Source organism: Brachyistius frenatus, unplaced genomic scaffold, assembly GCF_029030835.1.
Source record: "Brachyistius frenatus isolate BFR_SWC_R1_liver_20210118 unplaced genomic scaffold, ASM2903083v1 Contig_2, whole genome shotgun sequence".
Taxonomy (NCBI): Eukaryota; Metazoa; Chordata; class Actinopteri; family Embiotocidae; genus Brachyistius; species Brachyistius frenatus.
The window spans coordinates 2739402-2765954 of record NW_027210601.1 but is presented as its reverse complement, the minus strand read 5'-3'; the positions used below and the strand labels follow the sequence as shown (position 1 = coordinate 2765954).

At 39.9% G+C, this 26553-nt stretch overlaps 2 protein-coding genes across 6 annotated transcripts in view; both read left to right on the top strand.

The window, feature by feature from the left end:
* Positions 1-6332, top strand: part of celf3a (cugbp, Elav-like family member 3a) — a 31603-nt gene extending 25271 nt beyond the window's left edge. For 4 of the 5 annotated variants that reach the window (XM_069693349.1, XM_069693340.1, XM_069693356.1 and 1 more), the window contains 5 exons: positions 28-87; positions 1502-1606; positions 2180-2323; positions 2486-2618; positions 5452-6332. In XM_069693349.1, the coding sequence (XP_069549450.1) occupies positions 28-87; positions 1502-1606; positions 2180-2323; positions 2486-2613 (437 nt within the window). In that variant the 3' untranslated portion in view covers positions 2614-2618; positions 5452-6332. Of the gene's footprint in view, positions 1-27; positions 88-1501; positions 1607-2179; positions 2324-2485; positions 2619-3091; positions 3189-5451 lie in introns of all 5 variants that reach the window. The other variant, XR_011310688.1, reaches the window with a different exon arrangement.
* A 2605-nt stretch (positions 6333-8937) lies between these two features.
* On the top strand, positions 8938-21564 carry cers2a (ceramide synthase 2a). Its single transcript, XM_069693152.1, has 11 exons — positions 8938-8944; positions 13208-13381; positions 13492-13609; positions 13855-13973; positions 16353-16410; positions 16730-16780; positions 16932-17024; positions 17817-17945; positions 18308-18414; positions 19514-19667; positions 19756-21564. Exons 2-11 carry the CDS (start codon positions 13209-13211, stop codon positions 19894-19896), a joined length of 1143 nt encoding a protein of 380 aa, XP_069549253.1. The 5' UTR covers positions 8938-8944; position 13208; the 3' UTR covers positions 19897-21564.
* Positions 21565-26553: the final 4989 nt, after the last annotated feature.

Below are 26553 nucleotides of genomic sequence, written 5' to 3'. Positions count from 1 at the left end.
TGTAACCATGTGTTTGCTGTGTCACAGCTCAGAGTCCTGTCCTCGACCCCCTGCAGCAAGCTTACACAGGCATGCAGCACTATACAGGTGAGCATCACAATCTCAGCATTTACTGTGATACATGTGTCCGATTTAAGGTGAAACACTGCAGGCAAATACATCGTTTTCTCACGCAGTTTTGGGCTATTTTGTTTCTGTAACTTGTCTTCTTTCAGAAAAGAGGAAATGAAAATATCTAAAATATACATTTACGTGTTTATTTCACTTCACTTTGTCTATTTGTGTTGGTAGATTTCTCCTAAACTCAAGTTAGCATGTATATAAGTCAGGCAATGAATGAGATACGAAATTGAATTTTTCTCACTTTGGAGACACACGCCAAACGCACGCCAAACTTTTTCCACTTTTTTTCTTCCATCTATATTCTGAGGTTTTCACTGAGGGGTTTGTCCATATATCATGAGATACGAAATTGAATTTTTCTCACTTTGGAGACACACGCCAAACACACGCCAAACTTTTTCCACTTTTTTCTTCCATCTATATTCTGAGGTTTTCACTGAGGGGTTTGTCCATATATCATTCATAACATGATTTATTTAACATTTCATTCCTAAAAACATAGCAAAAATATGTTTTTGATGGCTGCCTACAGTAGGCTATATTCTGATTTATGACAAAAAGCGATATCCAAAATCCCTGCGTAAAAACCTTTGACTTTAATATGTCAACAAAAGAAACAAGAATTTTGAACCTGTTTTTTTGCAATATTCAATATTTCTGTTCTGGAAACTTATGTAAATCAGTGCGTATAGTTCCCTAATGCCTCATTTGCATATTCAAACATGAAATTTCCCACAACTTGTAATACAAAAAACATTTGTTTTCAAGTATTTTCACTCTATTTACCTGTTGTATTGTGCCTTAATGCCAAAAACTATGACATAAATTACCACTTCTGTATATAAATGTGTTGCTGTGTGCTTGTGTTGATACTTGTTGCTTATACTGATAATAAACTGCACTGTTAGAGGTATCAATGTTTGTAGGAGAAAAAGAAAGTTGAAATTTATGTTCAGAAGCACGTACAAAGAAACAGTTTGATCATTTGAACTGACCTCACAGTTTTTAGTTTTAGTCCCCTAAAATAAAGTTTTATAGGCTGCAAACCAGAATGCAGAACATGTTATATAACATAATGAAATGCGGCTACATTGCCTTTGGACTTTTGCAACTGCTCCACACTGAAAGTGTCAAGAAGAAATGTTTAATCCAAAGTCAAAACGTGCACATGTATAACATAATCTAAATAACCTCCAGCATTACAGAATAAATCACACATCACCAACTATATGCAAAACATCTCCTAGTTTTATCACATCTGTAGGTGAGGATGCAGCTCTTGTCAGATGTTGTTTGGAGTAAGAAAAGAAACCGTTTGCAGTGCTCTGCGTGTCTCCGTGCTGCTCTCTGCTCACCTGTTCTCCATCCTGTCCATCAGCCACCTACCCCACGGCCTACAGCCTGGTGGGACAGCCCTTCCCCCACCAGCCCACCCTGGTGGCTCAGCAGCCGCAGCAACCGCAACAGCTGCAGCAAAGAGAAGGTAAACTCACAAACGTGGAATAATCACAGTCATATCTGGATCATATCATTTACTACAAATCACACATACTTTACATCACACATAAAGTTGACTCTTATTTGTGACTGCCATCCTGGGTGGCTGTTTTCACTCATTTCTATATGATGTGAACTGTATTAGCAGATTTAAAGAACTTGATACAACTTGAACAAGATAAATTCTGTTTATGTTTGCAAAAAGCAGAGTGATAACTCATTATTGTTCCCATCTTCGATATGTTTCAATTATTTGGTTGATTATTTAGTCTGTGACTGGAGAAAATGAAAATGTCTCCGTGCTCCGTGTTTGACTTTCTGTTCTACTATCTTGCTCCGTGTTTCAGGTTGTCATTTTTTTCATAACTTGTCATGAGAAGCATCACTGAGCTGAAAAAAACAGCTTTATAAATAAAATGTATTTACTGTTGCTGCTGCACATTTGGTTTCTTCCACTGACTCCACTTTGCAGTTTTACCATTGTTTCCTAAAAAACTGTCATTTTCAGTGATTGCCTAACCTGTCATGTCTTGGCATGTTACATCTGTGTGTTTCACAGGTCCCGAGGGCTGTAACATCTTCATCTACCACCTGCCGCAGGAGTTCACCGACTCTGAGATTCTGCAGATGTTCCTGCCCTTCGGAAATGTAATCTCGGCAAAGGTCTTTGTTGACCGCGCCACCAACCAGAGCAAATGCTTTGGTAAGTCAGTGAACAGAGGTGGTAATGTCTGATGTCATTTTCTGTTTTCTTTTAGAGACTTTCTGTCTTTTACCTTTTTTTCCCCCCTTGTACGTAATTCTGCTTTTTCGGTGAAATAATAGTTTGTGTTTTGTGTTTTCGCCGTGTCATTTCCGTCCTCAGGTTTTGTGAGCTTTGACAACCCATCCAGCGCCCAGACTGCCATTCAGGCCATGAACGGCTTCCAGATCGGCATGAAGAGACTGAAGGTGCAGCTGAAGAGGCCCAAGGATGCTAACAGGCCTTACTGAAGGAGGTGAGTTTCTGCATATCGACACATTGGAGGAGATGAGAAGGGCTCGGGGAGGGAATGATAGATAGCTGGAAATGTGTGTGGAAGTTAAGGAGACACAGTGGATGTAATTGGAGGCTCAGTACTTAAATGTCTGTCTGTCATGTGGAACTGAAGAAGTCAATAACGCTACAGTAGATTAACTGTGATGAGGTGGAAGCACTAAAACTACCATCAATTAGAAATACATTACAGGGATCAGAAGATACCTTTGTCGTGTAAAAGTGGTTCCTTCTTTTTTTGCTCAGTATGTAGGGACACTTTTATTGAGACGTAGATTTTGTCTCGGTTCAAATGTTCTGTCTAACCAGTGTTCTGTCGCAGGGTTGAATGCCAACTACTGTTCGTCATTAATTTTTTGTTTTATTTTCATTTTATTGTTTTTGTGCTGTGCCATATGCCATTTTTCCTGAAAAAAACATCACACCACTCTCAAGACTCTCCCGTCCATACATAAATCGTGGAGACGTGCGTCGCTATGGCTACGGTTGCCTAGCAACCACTAAAACCTTCCCCCTTCCTTCTCACTGCGTTGTAAGTTAATTGGCCTGTGTTGGTTGCTGTGGCGATATTGCCTGTGATGGTTGCCATTAGCAATTTTTATTTTGGGCCGTTGCCTTGATTCACCATGCTCAACTGCATGGCGGGTTACTGTGGCGACCATGAACTGTGTTTGGTGCGTTGTGAGTTTCCTCTTATTATTTTGTCCTGGTTTTAATCCTTGCAAACACTGATCAATAATTGTCACTTTACCTCAGCATCTGTAAGTAATTGATTATCATGACAAGCGTTTTTTTTTTTTCTTCTTCTTCTAAAAGCTTCAGCGCTAAGAGCTAAATTAGCTTGTTGTCCATCAAATATGGATATATTAGAACTTTTTCCTTTTAGACTTTTTTGGTTTTGATTAGTTTCCTTTTTGTTGTCTGTCATGATTATCATTCTTACACGTTCCCTCTGTTTAGTTGGTTGGTGTAGTAGTTTTCGGTGAGTGCGGGGTTTTTGTTTGGTTGTAACTCAATTCCAAGTGACTTTGTGCCTGAACTTTGTTTGGTTTTTGTGAGATTGGAAATGTACTGAACGTGCCCCTGTATATGGTCGACAACATAGTATTTGTGTACGAGCGACCGTGCGTGTGTCTTAAGTGTGAGACCAAGACAAGGTTTGTGCATTTGTATTTGTGTGACTGTTTTGTGTCGATGTGAAAACTGTTGGTGTGTGTGTGTGAACGTGTGTGTGTGTGTGTGTGCGTGTGCGTGTGTGCGTGTGAGTTGTACAAACTGAGACACTAACCTGCTCTAGAAGGTTTTGGGTAAAGCTGTTTGGTTCCTGTGACACGTGCTGCTGGCTGAGGAACTGCATTCCTCTGTAGGAATTCTGGGACGCTAAACACTTTAGAAATAATGACCATAAATACTCCGAATATTCAAATAATAACACCCAAAATGTCCACATCATATGCAAAACAACTTCAAACAACACATTCCTTATGTATCTTTCGCACAGGGTATCTGCAGGTCATTAATAAGTATGAAACAGTAGTTATCATGCCTTTAAAAAGTTAAACATTGTGTTTTTTAGAAAGCTCAATCTTTTGCTTCTAATATAGTAATAATTTAAGAACGCTTCTGTTCCAGTTATACGCCAGATATTTTTTGCACTACAATAAACAAAACTCTTTTAGAAACGAGGACATTTATTTTTCTCTCTGCACCCCCTTAACAGACAGTTTTCCTCCTTTCTGCCCCTTAAATGTCTTCAAAGCTCCACACCGTCTGACAGCTGGTTTCAACTCTTTGTTGAGGCACAGTGATGTTTGCATCGCTGGATATCTTTTGCTTGTGGCAAAGTCTGGACTAAAATAGACATTTTAAGTTGCACCTCGGCAACATTTACCACCATTTTCTGACATTATAAAGAGCCAACAGCTAATCGATTGATCAAGACAATAATCAACCGATGAATCAAGAATGAAAATAATAATTATTTGCAGGCCTAAAGTATCCTACTGTATATTATTTGTGCATAATATTATAGAGACTCTTAAATTCACCCTGACATATTAAACATCTTGGTAAATAAATCAGAGCAGCATTTATTTAATATATATCAGGAAGAGTTTGTTAAAGGGATTTTAAAACACCCAGTAGTTATGAGTTGACAAAGTATTTACTTTTGTTGCTCTGACACACGATTGGTCTCAAATTAGGATAAGACGGGCATGGAAAAAAAAGGTCTCAGATGGTTCTAGATAGATTTTTCTGGTACCTGCAGATGCTCTGTTTGCAGCAATCTGCATCACAAATAAAGTAATTGATGGATGATTGGAAATGCTGAATCTGAAAAATCACTTCCCTGAGAGACTACAGTTTGGTGAATGACATGTTTTTGAATATCATTAGAATAAATGTAAAATGATCTGCAACTGTTTGCTAAAATTTGGAGCGCTGACTCCCACCAGAATTCCTACTGTGCATGTTCTGAATTAATTTGCCTGCCAAAAGAGATGACAAACTATTTTCTAAGAACGTGCATACACTTGCAGCAGTATGACTGTCACTGTTACAGTTGCATGGACACTAGTTGATTACTAAGACCCCCCCTTCCTCCCGCCCGCCCCCCCGAGGCATCAGTGCAAGCAGTGTGTATTGCAGACACCACTCCACTTCCAAAGTCTTAAAGTTATGTGTTTAACTTCTGTGATTTTTGATTTTAAAATGCTCTGTGCTCTTTTTTTTTTCTCTCCCCTCTTCTCTTCTCTCCTCTCCTTCTTCTTCTTCTTCTTCTTCTTTCCCTCCAGGAAAACCTAAGAGTTCAATCAAGAAAACCACTTGGGATGTCCCAGCCTTTTTTTGGTTGTTTGACCAACCGTATAGCACAGGAGCAACACTTCACAAAAAGCAGTATCACGTGTATGCGCTTACAAAAACAACAACAACAGCAGCAGTAATATCAGCAACAAATACATTAACAGAATCCACATCCGCCATATTGGAAGTGCTCCAGAGTTCCTATCATTCCACAGCTGGATTCATTGATATTATGTACATACTCTATTGTCGGCAACAAGATATACATGTTAAGAAAGAGCATATCACTGATGTTATTCTACTGAACAGGGTTCAACTGTATAGTGTGATTTGTGGTCTATGGCGTTAACAGAAGGCCAGTCTACACAGTCGGAGGCAAAAGAAAATACTATTCTGTATGATTACCATTGGTAATATTGTTATGTAGAGTTAGTTTTATTATTTATACGTAAATTAAAAACATGGAGTAATTAAAGTGGAAGAGAAATGGATTTCCTCTCACTGTACATACCTTGGTTTGAAAATGGAGGACTTAAAAACTTCACGAGATACGATTCTCTGCTGCCACTACTTTTCAAAAATTAACAAAGCGGAAGGAAGGGCTGGGAATTTTTCTATCTTGATTTTTTACGTTTAATTTATTTGGTAAATCAATTTGATGGCGGGGGAGATTTGACAATTTCTTTTTTAATTTAAGAATAAAACAAAAAGAGGATTCCTGTCTTCAAGACAATGAACACACTTATTATAGAGTTTTTAATTACATAAATGTACCTATTGAAGTAAAAAAACAAACATGTTTCTTTATTTATTCTCTACAATCGCTGTTTTAAAACATATGTCTTTAAAAGAAAATAAAGTACAATTTAGAAAAAAATTTCAATGTGTGGAATCTTTCCTGTTTTTCAGTGTGAAAAATCAAATTCAGATCAAACATTTCTTCTGATTGAGCAGAGACCAGGGTTGTTTCAGAGCTTGAGTTTATGATCATTCTGTAGATGAGCTGTTCTGGAAAGTTTGCTGCTCTCTATTGGCCTGAATAAGTATTGGGGAAAGACAAACATCTAGCCTCCACACATTCAAAAGTGTCAATCAAACTGACTAAAAATGACAAGAAGGAAATTAAAGAAAATATTTTCAGCTTTTGCAGGAACTGCTGAAGTGAATACCCATTGGTTTGTGGAGTTCTGTTACAAGCCTGTACTTTACATACTGTCCATAATAAATGGACATTGATTTTTTTTTTTAAAGACACTTCAGGAAGATCCCATCATGATGTGTGATGATTCTGCGTCCACAAATACACAGCTCAGATATGAAGAAGACAGAAGAGGCTGAACTGTATGTAACCGCAGCTGGGGTAGGTCTTCCACAGGCTTTTTGGGTTTGGTCATGATGTGTCTAAACAGGCCTTGGCCTTGTTTGGCATGCCTGGGAGTATGAGAGGAAATTAGTGCCACACGGATGAGGACTGAGTTACTGCACTGTTGACTGTACTGTTGACTGTGGCTGCTGCAGCTGCAGTTTGACAAGAAAAACAGCTGGAAAATACTACGGATTGAGACTACACTTATTATGTTGGAAAACATAAGCCAATGCACGACAATGATAACTGTTAGACTGGCCAAAAAGTCCCACTGAAGAAAAGGAAGACAGAAAACAGAGTGAGTATAATACAGTGTAAAAGTGGAGTGAAAAAATAAATGAATATATTTTTATTTAATGATAGCAAATACACTATATTTTATTATGATTGTTTTATTTGTCACTGCAAGTCAACTCTTTTAGGTATCATCCAGATGTTAATGAAAGCCACCAACAAAAAAAATCAGGAAAGATCAAAGTTTAGAGCAGACATGGGATAGTTTATTTTAGATCTGACAGAAGAAACTAAACTCAGCATAAACTTAATTATTTTTCAGCTGGAGTTTCTACTACCAATTGTGCAGTGCTGAAAACTCGCTCTTATATTCTCATGGGTAAATGCAAATTTATTTGGGATTGATGGCTCTCCAAAAACCAGCACTTAAACAAGCCTCTGATGTAGCAATTAACAAACTGCTGAGTACAATGAAAGTCAAGAAATGGAGTCAGTGGTGGTGGGAACCAAGTGGCAACCAACAGTGACATCACCCGTTGGTTTGTGAACTGTCATTATGAGGCGTCAGTTCTTGCTAGTTCGGAGCGGTTTGGAACCAGAAGTGACCATATTTGGACAAACTGGGGAGGAGCGCGCAGAGGATCTGACTCGACCTGATTGGGTACCCGACCAAATTAAGTTCCTCCCGCGATAGCGGAAACGTGACTGCATCACATGGATGTCAATCAAATAGACGTGCCCCAAAACATACGGCTGTTTAAGGCCTAATATCTAATTAATGATGGGATCATTTTCAGATGGATCACCAGAAAACTAATAAGAAGGAGTGACTTTAGAAAACGATACTATTATGACTTGTAAAACAAAATGATTGACTTTGTATTTCAGAAGAGAAATCAAATGGGAGTCTATGCAGCCAGAGCCTTTTTTTAAAACCAACCCCTAGTGGTCCTCAGTGGTATTGCAGCTTAAGGCTTCCGCACTGGCCTCACTTTTTAGACGAGAAGCTACATTGAAATTTGACATGCACTCTATGCTTACAACCAAGTTTTGACGGTGGTCAGTCGTGATATTTGCTGCAAAAAACATCCCCTTCTCACCAAAAAGCTGTTGTCACTTCCAACAGGGTTTTTTTTTTTTTTTCTTTCTATCAGAAAGTTTTAATCCACAGTGGTTTCATCTCTCTAAAAACCACCTGGTTTTATTGACCTACTTTCTATATGAATTTCTATATGAAGTTATTTGCTGACACCATATTTTATGGCATGAATGAATACCGAGTATTAAGTGTCTCAATTTAATCTACTGAAGAACATGCTGCTGCTCCCGCTGTGGCACTAATCACCTCTCGTACGGCGGAGAGACACACGCGTCACTTTAAATAGCCTCCCCCCTCCTCCTCCTCTCCTCTCCTCTCCCTCCTCCTCCTCCTCCTCTTTGAACACGCTATGAGGCATGATATCCACTACATCTGACCGATTGAACTGTCCACCTGAACGGCTTACAAGACTTTGAACAGACGGGAAAGTGACAAACTTGGATCAAACTACAATCACGACCGCAGGTGTGGGGTGGGGGGGGAAGTTTTGACGAAGGAAACTGCGACATAGTTTTTTTTTGTGTGTGTGTGTGTGTGTGTTTGTTTCCTTGTTTGTTGTTGTTGTTGCTAAAAAAAAAAAAATGAGGCAAACCCGGAGTTGAAGACGGAAGACGGCAGCTCAGTGAACGACCAGCGAGTTATTTAATGGCGATAAGTACATGAAATCCCGTCAGCTGCGATAAGAAAGAGAGGACGAGAAAGCAGCGGGGACCGAGGGGGGAGCAGTTTTTTTTTTTTTTGGCCGACATTACCTGCCCGGCGCACCGCGAGGAGGAGAAGAAAGGTAAGTGTTTCTGCACCGTTACATGATGGACGATGCGGAACTTCAGGTTTGGTGAAAAACCTCGATGCCTTAAAAAAAAAATCCAAAAAAAAAAAAATCACACACTTCTTCCGAGGACGCAACACGCGCGTAAAACCGGGCTGCTATTTATAGGCAAGAAACGGGAGAGTGTCGTCCTCCCCGGCGGAGACGTATGTCAAGTTTTTTTTTAAAACCGCGGGATGCCTATCAAAGTTGAGCTTGACACCGGCGCTGGGAGACGTTAAAGAGAAAGTTTGGCTAGCTAACAGGCCTTTGCTTGTCCACATGTCGGCGGTATTTGTTTAGTAGCACCGCGATAAAAAAAAAAAAAAAAAAAAAAAAAAGCCGAGCTTTCAAGCCTAAAACCAACCAAGCCCCCAACAGCCGTGTTTGAGGAAATAACATAAGTTGTTTGCACAAGATAAACCGCCATTTCTATCGCCAGGGGTGCAAATTTTTTTTTTTTTTTTCATACGTAAAAAAAAAAAAAAAAAAAGTTTTTGAACGTAAACCGGAGATGTCGCCGACAGAGTTGACCCCCGTTTACTCTGTACACCAACGGGGTTGGGGAGGGAAGGGGAACCAGACTTAGGGCAGTATAAGTGGGTAGTTTGTAATGAGCACACTGTTTAGTTCTCTTTTGGTGTGGGGGGGGGGAACTTGTTCCTGGTCCCATCTCATTGAGTCAGGCTGTCTGTTCCGCTATGTCCGGGAGACTCCCCGCTTGCGCCATGCGTGCGCACTCAGCCACTCCCTGTACGGGTTTACGCAAACAGCGCAGACAAGAGACGAACTCTTCAGTATGTTACACTTTACACGGGAGGATCAGTCAATAAAGCTTGACCAACAAAATGAAATGCAAGTTTTACTTTTAGTTTCTGAGCCTCCGACTGCCAACTTCTCAGTTTTCAATTCAAATGTTATTTATATTTGTAAATAATGTAAATTATGCAGTGTTTCCTAATGATATTGCAGAAGGGTTACAATGTAAAAAGTGAAGGTCCAAGGGCAGAACCCTGTGGAACTCCATGACTGGAAAAGTCTTCGTTGATATGAACAAATTATAATTGATCTAATATATATATATGATTTGACTTTAGCGCATTCCCTTGAATCCCAATGACATGTTCCAGTCTCTATAATAAAACTATGTGTTTTCAGGTGTCAAATGCAGCACTATGATCTAGCAGGACTATTGATCTCCTCCAGTCAGGAACCTATTAAGGGAACTCAAACACCAGCAGGAGCAGATACTGTAAAACTCCTTCTCCTACAAAAGGCTGGTGTTTATCTGTCATACATAAATGTCTCGGGATACAGGAATTTTTATTGCAGGTTATCAGTGCATACTTTGCTTGTAATGGAGCCAGATTGGGAATTAAGTTTCCTGTGCAGTACCGTGTATTGAAAGTTGTTTAAGTTTAGATCAAATACAGGCAGAATGTGTACTTTGCATTTCAAAAGTGAGAAGCACACCTGAGAGCCTCTGCAGCCCCGAGGTTGGTTTCCAGTTCCCTCTGTCAGACAGAAAATCCTCTTGCATGTTCACCTAAATCCCATAATTCAGGCCGAATGCAAACCTTTGCACTCATTAACATATTTTAATGCAATCCACAGAGAGCCCACTCTCTGCTCTCTGTTTGAAGCTTTTAAAAGACTTAACCTGATCTGCAGTCAGCTAAGCAGAACTGTGGACAGTGAGAGAGAAAGTGATACGAGTTTCTTACGGAGAGTTGATTATTCCAGACGTTTGACATGTGAGGTGACAAACAGAAGAAAGCAGGCTTACTGAAATCCACACACTGATTAACTTTAACAGATAGGACAGTTGATATTTTACCACTGTCCTTTTTAAAGGCGACTTTAACCATCAGAACTAAGGCTGCCTGCACTGCTTTCGTAGACTTACAAAAGGTTAAAGTCCACACACGGATAAAGTTCCCTCTTAAATAGTTTCCATAAGAAAATGCCCATATTTTGACACAAAACCTGCAGAATCAAAGGTGGAGCAGTTGTATGATGATCTGACTCAAAATCTGCTGATCTGACATTGTGATGAAGTCCACAGGTGACTAAACGTTCTACTGAGGCGTTGCCGGTAATTACACTGAAGTCATCCCAGTTTATTTCACCGCAGGCTGTTGCTGTTTTTGCAACCTTTTAACAAAGTAGTTAAACCCCTTTTCCGCTGCCGGTACCAGCTTGACTCTTGGCTGGTATTCCCAGACCCAAATTCACTGAACAGATGGCTCTGACCACCGTCCATTGGAAATTGTGTCCAGTTTTTGAATCCTAATGGGCGTATATAGTGTCTTATTTTGGGTGTAAATAATGGCTTATTTTGAACCTGTTGCAGCAGCCTTTAACCAATCAGCATTGACAAGCATATACCTTTCGTTGTCTCCAGAGACTCATCCACTGTTGGAACTACTTCAGCTTCATCATACTTAACCGCCTGTACTGGTCGCTGATTGGTCCGCACTCCAGAGTAACTGAGCAGATCTTAATGCTAACCGGGTTTCCAGACTATAATCACAGAAAAGACTGACGCTGTGAGCAGTAGCGGAGCCAGGCTGGCTCGACTCTACTCGCTTTTTTGTTTTTCCATTGGACAAAAGTTGTGCCTAGTACCCGGTATTATTTTTGGTATCACCTCCGTAGAGGTTCCAAGCGAGTTGAGCCAATACTAAAAGGTGACGTGAAAACACTGCAGACCGCTGATTAGTCAAAGAGAATCGTCACAATCACGGTGTCACCACGGGACATCCTGCAGAAACCTGCCATTTTTGACAAGCCAAGCTACTATAGTGGACGCGCGTTTTTATATTAACTGGACTACTTGATCGATGGCAACCTGAAAATCCACACTGTGATCAATTGAGCAGGTGTGTCGCATTACAGATGACCACAGCAGTTTCATACGGTATCACGACTACCGCATGAGGGGGGTAGGGGGGGGGGCTATCTGCAGTAGACAACAAAGTCCAGAGAAGCACCTGATAACAAAAGCGAGTAGAGTATGTTAGAGTAAAGCCAGAACCAGAAGTGGAAAAGGGTCTTTGGACTGCTGCTTACATTGCTCCTTTTTTTTTAAATTATTTTTTTACCATCACCCTCTCTTTAACCTTAAAAATATTAAAATACCTAGAAAATCGGTCATGGTCTTTTTTGTTAATAAGCTCAGCTACTGCAGTGGAGAATTCATGGATGTCTGCAGAAAGTAAATAGGACACATGCAGCTTATTCAGAGTCCTGACTAAGGAAGTAGATCACGTCACTCCAGTCCTCAGGTGTTTCCACCGAACTCCTCTGTGTCAGCGATATATATTACATCATATTGCTGCTGGTTCATGGCACTCCCTGATTTCCTGCTTCCTTGTTAACTTGAGAAGTCTCAGGCCATCTGGGACGGGTGTGCTTTCTGTCCCAAGGGTTAAAACTAAACCTGGAGACGCAGCGTTTAGCTTTAATGCAGCACATACCTGAAACAAACGCCCAAAAGACCTTTTAAATCCAGGTTTGAAACCTTTTCATGTGATGCTGTCTTTTGTTAAATGAAATTTTATAATATTTTAGCCCATTTTAAATCCTGTTGATGCGTTTTTCCTTGCCTCATCTTGATGTCTTAGTAATTTTTTTTATTATTATTATTATTTTTTTAAGCCTGCTGAATTGCCTTGTTGTTGAAAGGTCCTGCGTAAGAAAACATACCTAGCCATTACTTTCATAGTTATCTGTGATGTAGAACATCACAATTGTTTTGTTTAAGAAATTTGCCTGCGTTGTTGTTTCGTCCCGTTTTCTGCAGAGTTTATAGTAGAAACGCATTAATGCTCTGCTAACAGTTGGGAATATCACGGGTTGTATTGCTCAAGAGATTATTAGCACATTCTGTATTAATTGTGCAATTTCCTCTTAAACTGAGGTTCAGTTTACTTCTGCAGCTGAATTCTTTGGGTTTTTGATTACACGGTTTTACAGCACAATAAAAGTCCTCCCCTCATTGTTTGCCCTTCATCTGAAGTAGGAAGTGGCCAGATTACGGAGCCTGTTGCAGACTCCGTGAGATAAATAACTTCCAATCAATACCCATTCCTGTCAGCTCTCTGCTTCCTCTCAGGATATGTTCACACCTGAGGTAGTGGCTGTATTTAACTCATGGAAAATCTGAATGAAAGCAGACATAATCTTCTTAGTCTTAGTTTCCTTCCTCAAATCCGTCTCTTTCCATTTTGTTTTTAGGATGTTGTCTTGGCTGAGAGAGCAGATATGGGCCGACTGGATCTGGTTTCCTGAAGGCCACGGCTGGGATGACTTGAAGGACCGTGACGGCCACGTCTTCCCTAAAACACAGGACCTGTGGGCCACTATACCCATCGCTCTCTGCTTCCTGGTCATCAGGCAGATATTTGAGCGGTGAGACTTGTCTCAGTATTATTTGCCTGTTAGCTTGCTTCCCTACGTGCCTGATTTGCATGTGTCTCTTTTGTCAAATATGAAATTATGTGTGCATCTCCTCTTTCCAGGACAGTAGCGACTCCTCTGGCCTCTCTGCTGGGAGTGAGGGACAAGCAGCGCGTTCGTGCTCCTCCAAATCCCGTCCTGGAGTCCTATTTCGGCAGCACATCAAAGCAGCCCACACAGGTACTCATCCTGCATACATCAGTGCCTCATTGCTGTTTAATACATTTTGTATGTCCTTTGACAACAGCATGTCCTCAGTCTAATTATAGAACTCAGACGTGTTGGCATTTGAGGTGTAAATGGCCAAGAATGACAACATACAGCGTCTTCACACCTGAATCTCGTGTGTCGACGAACATCGTTTCGCAACTCCAAACGTTAAATCCAGCGCTAACGCCGACTTCTTGTCCTGTTTTTGCTGTCAGAGCTCCATAGAGAGTTTAAGCAAACAGACGGGCTGCTCAGCACGACAGGTCCAGAGGTGGTTCCGGCGGCGGAGAAACCAGGACCGGCCCAGCAAGCTGAAAAAATTTCGGGAAGCGAGGTAGGTCAGGTTCTTCAACGAGACATCAAATTCATCCTTTCACGTCCTTCTAAATTTCAGATTTGATCACACTGCTTCAATTGCCAATTAACTTTGAACACAATCAGTGAAGTCGAAGGGAAATAATGTTTTGACGGCATTTTCTTGTGATTGAACATATTTTCAGTTCAAACAGGATTTTAAAAAGGTCCTGATGTGCTTACAGATTCTCTGTCACGTAACCAAACCCAACCTGTGTGGGGCCCTGAATAAACCTTGCTCTTTTTTTTTTTTTTTTTTTTTAAGTGTCAACTGTTAAGAGTCAAATGATTGAAACTTTTAGGTCAAGTCAGTTTAAAAATTTCCTATGCTTTGCTTCAACAAAGGTAAAACAGAGATCCTGTTAATCAATCCCTCTCGCCTTTCAGCTGCTATGCCGGACACTCCCTCATTGTGACTTGGCCCCATGGAAACCCACTGTAATTTCCATGTCAAAAATCTGAGTGTGATTTTTGGACTCATCTTTTATATTGGATCTCCAAGTTGCGTCCGTTGTCAAAGTCAGCTTCTTTCAGCTAAGAATCTTAGCTACGGTCAAATCCTTTCTCTCCTCGAAAGACCTGGAGAAAGTTATCCATGCTTTTATCACCTCTAGACTGGACTATTGTAATTCTTTGTATGCTGGAATCGGCAAAAATCTTTTAGCACTCCTTCAGTTGGGGCAGAACTCTGCAGCGAGACTTTTAACTGATAGACGCAGGCATGAACACATTTCACCGATCTTAAAATCCCTTCATTGGCTACGAGTCCAGTACAGAATTAATGTTTGTTTTTAAGTGTCTAAATGGAGCCACCCCAGTCTATCTGTCTGACCTGCTGCAGCCCTATATCCCACCTCGCTCACTAAGGTCTCTCAACCAACAGTTTTTAGTTGTTCCTAGGGCAAAAATTACAAACCGGGCCGACAGGTCCTTCTCTGTTGCTTCTCTTGTTGATTTTAACGTTACTTACTTTTAGTAATCCAGTTTTTTTTCGAATGTATGACTGCTTGTCTATGTGCAGCACTTCGGGCAACCTTTGTTGTGTGTTAAAATGTGCTATACAAATAAATTTTTATTGCGTGATTGATTTATGTAGCAAATTTATGACTAGCGTGCTGCACAAAATCAAACGGAACTAAAACAAATCAGCCATTAAGGAAAAATCAAGCAATACAAAATGCAAAAAAACTAACATTAACATGATAAGCAGCAACATGATGCAATGCTATAAACATCCCAGTCATTGGTGTGAAGGCAGACAATTTTTTTTAGTTAAACAATAACAGTGGTTTATTGAGCCATCTCTTGTAAAACTTTAGTTCCAGTTGCCACTACAGGACATCAGAGATTTAATGAGCCTATATTTAACTGCTCTGTGGTGTACCGACAGGTGTCTCGGCTTTTAACCCGGACACATCCACTAAATGGGAGCAAGAAAGTCTCTAAAGTTGTTGCAGGACAACCCACAGTGACGAGATGATACTTACTGGACTTTTGCGTTGGAGAATGATGACAGCTGGTGCCGAATACATTGGATGTAACGCAGGTGTTTCCCTGCAGCTGTCGGTGTGATTCAAGGCTCTGTCTTATACCCGGCGCCAAGGACAATGAAAGTGTGTTTGATCATTTCAGACAAATACAGATGTCATTGTCCCGTCCAGCACCCATGTTGTTTCAATAGTAAATGTACTAGTGCCTATTTGAGCGTCCATGAGCAAGTCAGGCTTAAAATGAGATATGGTCTGGCGCATTGTTGGTGCGTTGCTATCTTTTGGCCGTGGAAAGTGATTGACCAACAAAAAACGTGCTCTTTAGACACTTTTATTGTTAGTTTAAGGCCACGTTATGAAGGTAGTCATGCAACGTCTGGATACTCTGTTTGTTACAGACACAAGGACACAAACATGCAAAAGATTACAAGGAAAAAGATTACAGTGAGAAAGATTATTATTGTGCATTCAAATTATCTGCTGTTGAACTTCCAAAGGTGACTTTAGAAACGCCCTGAATGCACTTGCGTCATGAGCTCTAGACCGCACGCTTAGATTGTTAAAATAGTCTTTAACTGTTTATTTTGTTTTGTCACTTCACTTAATTAAAACAATTTCATTTAATTGGTTTAAATTAAGAACCTTTAATCACACATCAAAGATTGATTATTTTCTCCAGCACTGGCATGAGCACAGTGGCAGCAAGTCTTGGTGCTTCTTTGTTTGAATATTGTTTTTCCACATATCTCTGAAACCCAAAGTCTTTGTGCCATTGTTTGTGAACAGGTGGAGCAGTTTTCCAGTTTTGCGCTGTGAAGTGCTGCTTTACTTTAACGGTATTTCTGAGACGGTTGTGCATTTTCTTACAGTTGGAGATTTACCTTTTACCTTCTTGCTTTCTTTGCTGGCCTGGCAGTCCTCATCGATGTGAGTGGTTGGTCCCAATCTGGTTGTCATTTCTTACAATAAACAAAAAGAATCAGCATAGATGTGATTTCAAAACACATGAAACTTACTTTTTAGAATTAGAAAAAGGTTTTATTGATGTAGTGGCAGCTGAAGAAAAGCATTTTTTGTCATTCTCCTTAAGCGTTATAAAGCATGTTTGCCACATATTACACTTTGTTAAGAAAGATTTGCGTCACACATTTTTATCCTCTAACCATAGTGGACACACAGTGGATGAAAGTGTTGTGTGGGGACCCTTAAACCATCACTAATACTCTGATAATCCATCTCCCCTCAGAAACCATGGTTCTATGACATGAAGCAGATGTGGGAAAACTTCCCGAAAATGGTAACCAATTTTCTTGTTTCATTATGAACTCATTCACAGATTGCAAAGTGCAGAACCTAGCTTCCCTTTTCAAAGTCCTTTATTTGTTTACCAAAGCACTAAACTGAATTGTAGGTAAAACTATTGTCTCTTTCTTTCTGTTCTCCCCCAGCCACTGTTGCCTTCCCAGTACTGGTACTACATGATCGAACTGGGCTTCTACTTCTCACTGCTTTTTAGTGTAGCATCAGATGTCAAACGTAAGGTAAGCGATACTGTTGTTCGCTCTCGATCCTTTAAAACCCCACAGCAACCTTCCATCAAGAGGGATCGCTCGGAGTGCATAAAATAATGATCTGTGCGGTTGGATATTGATTTCCCCATTATGTCCTGACTTTATGTATTGTGTTTGAGTGGGGCTGTCGGCATTCACAACGCCATTGAAGATAATGTTTGGTTCCACTAGTCCCTTCCCCCACACCTCTGTTTACTAAGTCATAATGAGTGCGCAACAAAGCAAACCGCCTCTCCATTTTGGGTGGGGGGTGGTGCTGCTGCTACTGCTTCTCGGGATCCTCAGTGAGTTAATGTGTGAGCAGAGCTCTGCGGGGAACGGACAGACCGATTGACCATTTAATCCACAGGTCTAAATGCGGTTGTGAAATGTGGCCGACCTCCAAGCCTGTCGGCCAACTGCGTGGCCTCCGCTCTCTGCCAGTGCTCATTTTATTACTCCAGCTCACAACAACATGCAGCTAAATCTTTTACACCAAAACATCAAGAGTTTTCCATCACGAACCATGTTGAAAATCAGCCTCTAATTTGAGGATTTGTTTTGTGTTATCATTGAGTTTCTTAATTTTTTTTTTATACGGATTTAGGTTCCCTTTATAGCAGTAAAGCTCTATAATCTGCTACGTGCAGAGAGTTAATCATTTGTGAATCCAGCATCAAGCAGACTTGCGATTAGTGACCAATCTTTACAGCTTGATCAATAAGTGACCAAACACGTGTAGATTTGTTATTCTCACATCATCTCTTGTGTGTGTCTCTGCAGGATTTCAAAGAGCAGATAGTTCACCATGTGGCCACCATCTCCCTCATCGGTTTCTCCTGGCTGGTCAACTACATCCGGGCAGGGACATTGATCATGTTGGTGCACGATGCCTCCGATTATCTAATGGAGGTACGACAGCACGCTAACATGTCAGAGAAAAAAAAAGGGGTTTTCATTGAGGAAAATGGTTGTAATAAGCTTTTATTTTAATAAACTAAAGTAACATGAAAAAAAAAAAATTTAAATCCAGATTTTTCTTCATACATCTCAAACAAGTAATTCATGTTTTTAAGAATTTAATCACGTTCTCACAGCAGTCCACCTGAGTAAAACTCCCTCCTGTCTTCATAGCATTTGCTGAGTAGCTCAGTGGTCATGTTGAAGAGCACTGGACTCCTCACACAGTTCACTGTCTGCCCTCTAGAGGAAAATAAATGAAAAGGTAACCCTCTGATCTCTTATTTTTTTTATTTTTTTTTTATTTTTTCCAGTCAGCCAAAATGTTCAACTACGCGGGTTGGAGAAGAACCTGCAACTTCATCTTCACTGTGTTCGCTGCAGTTTTCATCATCACCCGCCTCGTCATCCTCCCCTTTTGGTATAGACACTGTTGCATCAGACTTTGCGTTACTGTATGGGAGTCACTGATACTCCTTTGTGATAAGAACATTTCAGTAATGAGCACAGAGCCGACGGGTTTTTGACTTAACATGTTTTTGGTGAGAGTACAGTGGGATCTTTTTGGCAGCCATTCTTCACCAATTTGCCATGTGTCATTTGCATTTTCAGCAAACGCACACAAAACAAAAAAACTACGACGTGAGAATACCACATGTTTTAAAGAAGTTGAAGTAACGAAAAAAGGTTTTAATGCCTGGCCAAAAAAGAAAAGTCAAGAAGAGAAGACGCAATAATCGTACACATCGTCTTTGTAGTCAAAGTCTCATATACTGTGGTGTATTTCTCCGTATCGGAGAGCTGCATTTTTGTTTTCATTACGATGAACACGGTCACTGAACAATATATGTACTATAAATAGTCCCCAACAAATGCATTATTTGCTAAAAAATTCTGTGCTTGGCTGGTCTGAGATTTTACTTTGCCTTTTAGAATTAATAAGCTATTTATTTGTGACCTTTTTTTTAAAAAAAAAAAAATTACATTGGATAAATTGGTGTCAGGAAATCAAACTATTGCGAGACGGACAAACAAATTATTGGTTTTAGTGAGCAAAATATAGAAGCTCAGTATCATCTTTAATTTTCGTATTAGGCTGCTTCCCAGGTTACAAAAAAAAAAGAAGAAGATAAATACAACTGGGTAACGGCCCCGGTCTTTTTGCATGTCACCTCCCTCTCTATGACAATAGCAGCTGTGTGTAAAAGACACAAATGCCATCTTTGGTGGGAAGCAACAATGAATGTCATGATTTATTAGATGTATTGGTGCTCCCTTTAATTTGACATAATATTCATATCCTCTTTAATATATCAGCATACAGGTAGTTGACTTAAACCTACTCTTCCGAGTCATATTTTATTCCGCAGAAATTTGTTAAAACCTTTTTTCTGACTTTTTAGTGGAAACACAACAACAGACCCATTGTGTCCCCTCCTGGCCTCCGTCAATGGGCTGTTGAGGGTGACTGTAGGTGCCTCTGACTGGACTCTCTGTTCTGCCTTTGTCCTCTCATCCAGGATCATACACACGACGTGCGTGTACCCGCTGACTCTCTACTCCCCCTTCCTTGGCTTCTACTTCTTCAACGGGCTGATGGTAGTGCTGCAGATCCTGCACGTTTTCTGGGCCGCTCTCATCCTACGCATGGTCGTCAAATTCCTACCGGGCAAGGTAAGAATTATTTGTATTATTTTTAAACGAACACGCAATCGCCTCAGACCAGCACTTGTGCAAACTTTGTCTTGTTTTTACCTGACAGGATATCGTTGAGGACGAGCGGAGCGATAAAGAGGAGACTGAGTCGGAGGATGAAAATGACGAGCGCAGGGAGAAGTCTAAAAACGGCCACGTGCAGAACGGCCACACAGTCCTCAACAACAACCACAGTAAGACGGACTGATCGGACAGTGAGAGCTGGAGTTGAGGCTGCATGAGGAGTGACGACGGGCACTCACCTGAAAGCCAAAGAACGGGAGCGTGGCATGTTGAACGGGGCAGCAGGCAGCGCGCGCGCATGCGCGCGCACACACACACACACACACTCATAAAAATATACACACACTCATATCATCCTTTCTGAAACCCCAGTAGTCCAGTGTGGATAACTTCACCTCTCTGTGGATTAAACTAAATAAAATGAGAGCGGAAGACCGCAGCGGAGAACCACAATGATCTGCTAAGCAGCCGAGTGGTTTTCTCTTTAAGCATTTCTTTCCCTCGTTTCGCTCCCCTCCGATGTCTTTTGCTATTCGCCAGGATTTTGTGCTGTTGACCAAGTTGCCACATGCCAAACCTGCCTGCTTTGTAGCTTTATGTTTCACTACTGGAAGTCTTTTCATGAGATTAGGATGTTTTTTTGTTTTTTTTTCCAGTTAACACTCTTCTAAGTATTACTGCCCTTAAACTTGACTGATTCTTTTGCTCTTAATAACCAAACAGAAGTCGGAGACATTGCGACGAGCGCTAGTGTGAATGTGACGGTGTGCTTCCGTGGACCAGAAGTCTGTTCACTAAAGTCCAGAGTTTCAGTTGGTAATTAATCAGTCCAAGTATTTCAGCAGCCATTTTGTCACTTTGGTTCTTGCCAATGGTTCTGAGGAAATGTGTTGTTAAAATATATTTATTCCAGTGAGGCTTAAAATGAAATAATCAATGATAAATAATACTTTTTTTTAACGGTTTTGAGAGGTGCTACATCTGCCACCTGTACTGGAATGTGCCTTTGTAGAAGTTTGTCTTAAAATGCTTTGAGAAGCAGAATGCACAGAGACCGTTTTTAAAAGTTTTTTTTTTTGTTTGTTTATGATGAAGATCTTTTCGTTGTATGATTTTTACTTGTACTTTAAGTTTTAATTGTTTTCAAGTCCCGTCGATGGTTTAAATTTGGGAGCAATTTGTTTTGAGTTTAACCCAAAACAATCAGTAACGGTTTATGAATTATTTTATGGACTGGAAGAGTCGATAGCATTTCCATTCAGTGTTGTTTTTTCCATCCATCCAAAGATGCACTTTATGGTTTCTTCTATAGAAAAGCATTGACAAAAAAAAAATCTAGGACACAAGCTCATAAATAATATTACATTCAAACTGAAATGTGACTTCCTTTTAGTTCCGAGAGGTTTGGAGTCTTGATTTAAATTTTGTTGAGTATTTATTCTCCTTATTATCTACACACGATTTTCCTCTTTGCCGTTGTTTTGGTTCATTTTGCTTATTATATAAAAAATAATTTCTAGAGGAAATCTTAAGTAGAGGTAAAAATAAAACACCAAAGTATGGTTTACATTTTCTATTACCTTGTCATTTGCAAGTGCCTTCATCATTTCCAGTGTTAGTTGAAAAAAAGAAGAAAAAAAAAGAGAGTAATTTCTGTCCCTTTGTCTGTATTTCTGCCGTCAACACATCCAACACTTCACTCGTTCTCTAACGTTCCTGAATGCCTCGACCAATCACCCGCAGCTCCCTCTAAAGAGCTTGGCTTCCACTGAAGTGTTTGTATTCTGCGTTATGCGTTGCTAAGATGTCAAATCATAATGACAAAGATGATAAAGATAATTGTGGATAACCATTCTGTCTCTCTTTTATACATTTGAATCTGAAGCAACAGTTTAAAGGTTTCAGATCTATCAAGGTTTTATTGAATTATATGAAAAATGAAGTTCGCACCAAAACAATAATACAAAGAAGTAAGTAAAAAGAAAATAACAGAAAACATTATTAAAAGTCAAAAAAAATTCTAAGATTTTTTTTTTTTGAATTAATTGATTATTTTTCACACAAAAATGCCAAACCTCGACAAGATTCTCGGCAGTGACTGAGATTCTTTGGCTGGAAAAAATAAAAAACAAAAACATACAATTTTTCATCAGTTGCATGCATGATGTGCCTTGAAAATAAATGAGTTGCATCTTTTTTCTTTTTTTTTTTAACTTTAACTCCTTAATGGCTGTAAATTATTATTAATAATATCATTTAATCTGTCAGATGTTTATTTATTTTTTTTAATGAATGGATTTCTTATTTGGCTTTAAAAAAAAAAAAAAACTTTAAAAAGACAATGACAGTTGCAGGTCCCAAAGTGATGTCTTCTGATTTAGTTATTTTGTAAAACATTATAAAATCCAAAGACTTAAATTTCAATCGCATAAAACAAAAAGGCAATAAATCCTTACAAAATAAGAGAAGTAAGAACCTGCATTTTTTTTTTTTTCATTAAAATTGTTTTCCACAAATGTTTCTATCAGTAAGTCAATTACCTGATTGTGTTGCCACAAAAAAGCTTTAAAACCAGGGGAAAAACCTCCAGAAATAATCATTTATAGTTCAAAGAAATGTTTCCACTACACTGAATATCTGATATTTGTAACCATTGTAAATCACTTTTAAGATGGCTTGCATGCATGAAACAGCCTGTCCTCAGCTATAAAAGAACAAGTTGAACAAAAACCTCTTTCTTGTGTCCACATCTCGTGGCCTTCATCAGTGCTAAACAGCAACAAAAGCAGTACAAGTAGCAGAAGCAGTACTTCGGTTGCCCATTCAGTCCATTAGTTCTACTCAGTCCTGTTTTATCTTTTCTACTTCTGGTGGTTACACGAAAACAAAGACCTTGATTATCCTCATTCCCTCTGACATTTCAAAGACTGATACAATTTTGTAAATCGGAGAAAGTGTCGTGCTGTCTTTGGACAAAACTAAAATGATCCGGGCCGTCATTTAAATTCAGCAGCCCTGTGGAAGTGGGCTGCAGAAAGTCTGGTATGTGTGTTATACATCAGTCATTGGTTCTATTGGTATAGAGTAGAGCTGAGGGCAGCATGGAGCTATTACAATATCAGATGGCACTGTAGTGGTGACTCACCAGCTGGCACATTCTGGGGATGATCTTTGTTGTCAAAAATATCTCTCCCAGTTTCAGGTAAAAAAAAAAAAAAAAAAAGTTTGAGGCTGAAAGATTTTTTTTTTTTTTTTTTTCTCAGCCACCCTAAAAAGAAACCAGTTCATGTTTCTTCCTCCTTCCTCTCACTCTCCCACTACAGTAGTTTGGCCGCAACCTAAAAGGCCTTCTTGGCTAATTGCATATTGAGTGGGATCACTTTACCTCCGTGCCATGCACTTCAGCCACCACACTGTTCTTGTCACTGCCAACCTCACTGTAACAATCTCCATTTTAAAGCGGCAGGGTCAATTTCCACCCTGCTCCTTTGCATCTGGCTCTGCAGTTTAATTGCTAATGCATCTCCTGTTTCTCCCGCTCCGAACCGAGTCTGGGCCTTCCTGTCCACGCCCCCCTTATGTGTCCTGTCCTACTCCTCCTTAAATCTTTGCCTTTCCTTTTACATTAAGTTGTCTTCCCCCCTCCCCCCTCTTTCTCCTCCCCTCTCCTCCTCCTTCCTCTGCTGCCTTTTCAGCCTAGTGAAATGAATATGAGGTCATTGTCGCCCGAGGTGCCTGAGTTGTGGTGGTGTGAATTGATGACAACCATGAAGGTCCTCTTGACAGGAGAACAAAAGCGGTGGGGTGTTTGATTCACTTGTGAATTGTGTAGACCGTTATTCAATTCCTGCTTAAGTATTAATAAAGGCTTTACATGCCAGGGGGAGGTTGGAAGGTGCAAGTGCATGCTTGTGTATCTTGCATGCTTATGCATGTGTCTTTTGAGCACATGAGCTAATCTGTGGGCTGCTCATTTTTCTTGTGATGATCATGAAAGGGGAGGACAGTTAAGACTTTGGTAACTGATGACTGTCTTATGTAACTTGAGTAATAAGGAACCTCAGAGGAGACGAGGATGCTATGAAAGCTTTTCAAAGGTTTGGGCAGGTGGTGGAGAGGCTCTGCAGCAGAACACCCGGGTCACTGATGACCGCACAGGAGCTATGGTGAGTTTGAAACTATATCTTTAAGATTAATAAATAACAACTATCTAGAGGTAATGCCAAATAGGACTTTAAGTGTAGAACAACATTTGTTTTTCATCCCATACGGCTTTAATCATTATTTTAGATTATTGATATAGACTTCTTCACAGGCTGATGGGACTGATTGTACTTTTTAACATAAAGACAGAACAATATTTTTTGAAAATCGTGACCAAGATATAGTCTAAAGTGAGTTTTTATAGCATAAAAATCAACAGTGAACTTCCTCTGCTGAGCAAACTGTAATGGTGACATGGTTTCGGACTGACCTCAGTTCTACTGTATTATTTGAGCTGCAGGTTTTATGAGCTGACATGTACGCCAATAAGATGCCAGTGCAGTGATCTAACATCAGCTTTAGTTTATTAATTTCCCTGGATTTTCTGATATTTTATAGACCAAACATTCACTCCTAGGTAATTAAGTATTAAGTAGTATTAAGTTTATTTATTAAAGCTCCTTTCGCGGAACAAAGTTACAATGTTCTTCATAAGTAACATTTTATAAAACAGCATAACACATTAATAAAACAGTAAGAACAGGAAGAAGTTTACAAAACAGTTAAAAAACAGAAAAAAACAATAGCAAAAATATTTAGAAAAAAAAACAAGTAAAAAAAACACAGTAAACAGCAAATTGTGAGAATGACATCACTATTACTCAGTCATGAAAATATGTGAAAAAAAAAAAGTCATGGTTAAGTGTGAATTCAGGGGCCTTTGTGGCATTTTTTTGTTTGTTTTGTTTTTCCTTTATGTAGTTGCACAGTGAAGATACAGACAAGAGAGGGACAGGGAGAGACGGGGAGAGACAGGACATGCAAGACGCTCCTGACCTGAATCCAACCACAGACATTTGCAGTTATATTTATTACATCTTTCTCTGGGCCGGCAGTATAAGATTATAATGTTAAGAGCTGTTTCTTCATTTTGAAGCTTATTTTAATCTCCTTTATCTTTATCTTTATCTTTCTTTTTGATTTATATTTCTGGCACTAAGTCATCACCACCATCACCGTAGCACATGCGCACAGACGGCACTTCCTAAAGTGATGGTGCTGAACTGACGAGGAGGAGAATCGTTTAACGAAGGATCAGCTGTTATCTTCGCCCACATGGACCAGGCTCCTCACCCTGCACCGCAGTTTGAGGTGGACGTGGACCTCGGCTTCGCACTCTTCTTCCTCGTCCTCCTGTGTTTCTTCCTCCTGGTGACGGTGGTGCGCTGTGCCCAGACGGTGATGGATCCTTACGGCTCCATCTCCACCTCCACCTACCAGGAGGAGCAGATCAACTGATCCAGTGGAGCGAGAAATCTGTCACTAACTAAGACTCGGCAGCAAAATTAAGATCACAGCTGTATGGATACTTCAGAATACATGAAGTCTACATGAGACACAGACTAGTCTACTTTGAACAAAAAGTAATCATAACTACACTCTGATGGAAGTGGGGACATGCATCCGGTTGTATTTGAGTGTTTCCGACTTGAATTCCTCTCGAACAGCGGATGGATGGATTACAGATAATGATGCCCAGGGGCCAGAGGCATCAAGGGGCCCTACCCAGAACCTATGTTTCAAGTAAAACAAGATCCATTTCATTGGAAAGTCAAAGAGCTGAGTCGACTCACTCCTGCTTCTCTTGATGATATAAACCCTTTGATATTTTTCTGCCAATCTTAAAATAAATCCCATATACACAGCTACATTCATACTGAAGCTACCGTCAGCCTGAATGAAAATATTAAAGCTATCGTACAATTGGTAAAAGAGTTTAAATGCCTGTTAATCTTTGGAAAAACGATCTGTGAAAGGAGCAACTGCTATAGAAAATGTTTCTCCTCAGAGTCATGAACCATCCCCCAAAGTGTTATTTTGATAGACTCATAGAAAAGTTTGTGATAATGGTCATGGTAATGAAGCGAACAGTTACCAAATAACATTGCATTTGTTGTTTTATACAATAAAGCATGTGAATGCAATGTAGACTGAGTTTGTGACATTCTTTTGGAGAGTGTCCGCTATCAATCAAAAATAAGCGACTTTGGTTAATCCGGAGCTACGCTCCAGACCAGTTCATGGTGCTGATGCATCATTTTATTGTTTGCCAACCATCACGAAACTATAACAAGAAGAAGAGGAAGGAAAGAGCCTGAATGTTGCAGTTTACTTCTGTATGGACATGCAACTGAGAGGATAAAAGAAATCAAATTTCTGGGGACTGCACTTTGATAGAAGGCCAACGTGATAATTAATGTAATGCGTTCCCTCTCAGGAAGCACATGGGATGCTGGCCAAGACACAATTAATGATTTACATGAGTATGAGAGGACACAGATTAAACTATGGGTGTTTATGTTACGGAACAGAAGCCAAATCAGCTCTCAGTACATTGGATGTAGTGCAAGCAAAGGCACTGGGAATATGATACGAGGTTTTCCATGCCACCCCAGTTCCACCTTCACTCATAGAAATGGGAGAAACTCCATTAGGAATACGATGACTCAAACTGGCAATAACGACACATGGTACAATTGCTTTTGGTGACAAAGTAATGGAAAGGCTAAAGAACAACTGAGAACGTATCTCCAAATTTATAATAATGGAACCTAAGACCCTAAAACTGGAAAATCCA

Coding starts and splice junctions, on each gene's coding strand:
- cers2a (XM_069693152.1), top strand. CDS start 13,209: ATGTTGTCTTGGCTGAGAGAGCAGATATGGGCCGACTGGATCTGGTTT. Junction 17,025..17,816: donor CATCAGATGTCAAACGTAAG/GTAAGCGATACT, acceptor GTGTCTCTGCAG/GATTTCAAAGAGCAGATAGT. Junction 17,946..18,307: donor CCTCCGATTATCTAATGGAG/GTACGACAGCAC, acceptor TATTTTTTCCAG/TCAGCCAAAATGTTCAACTA.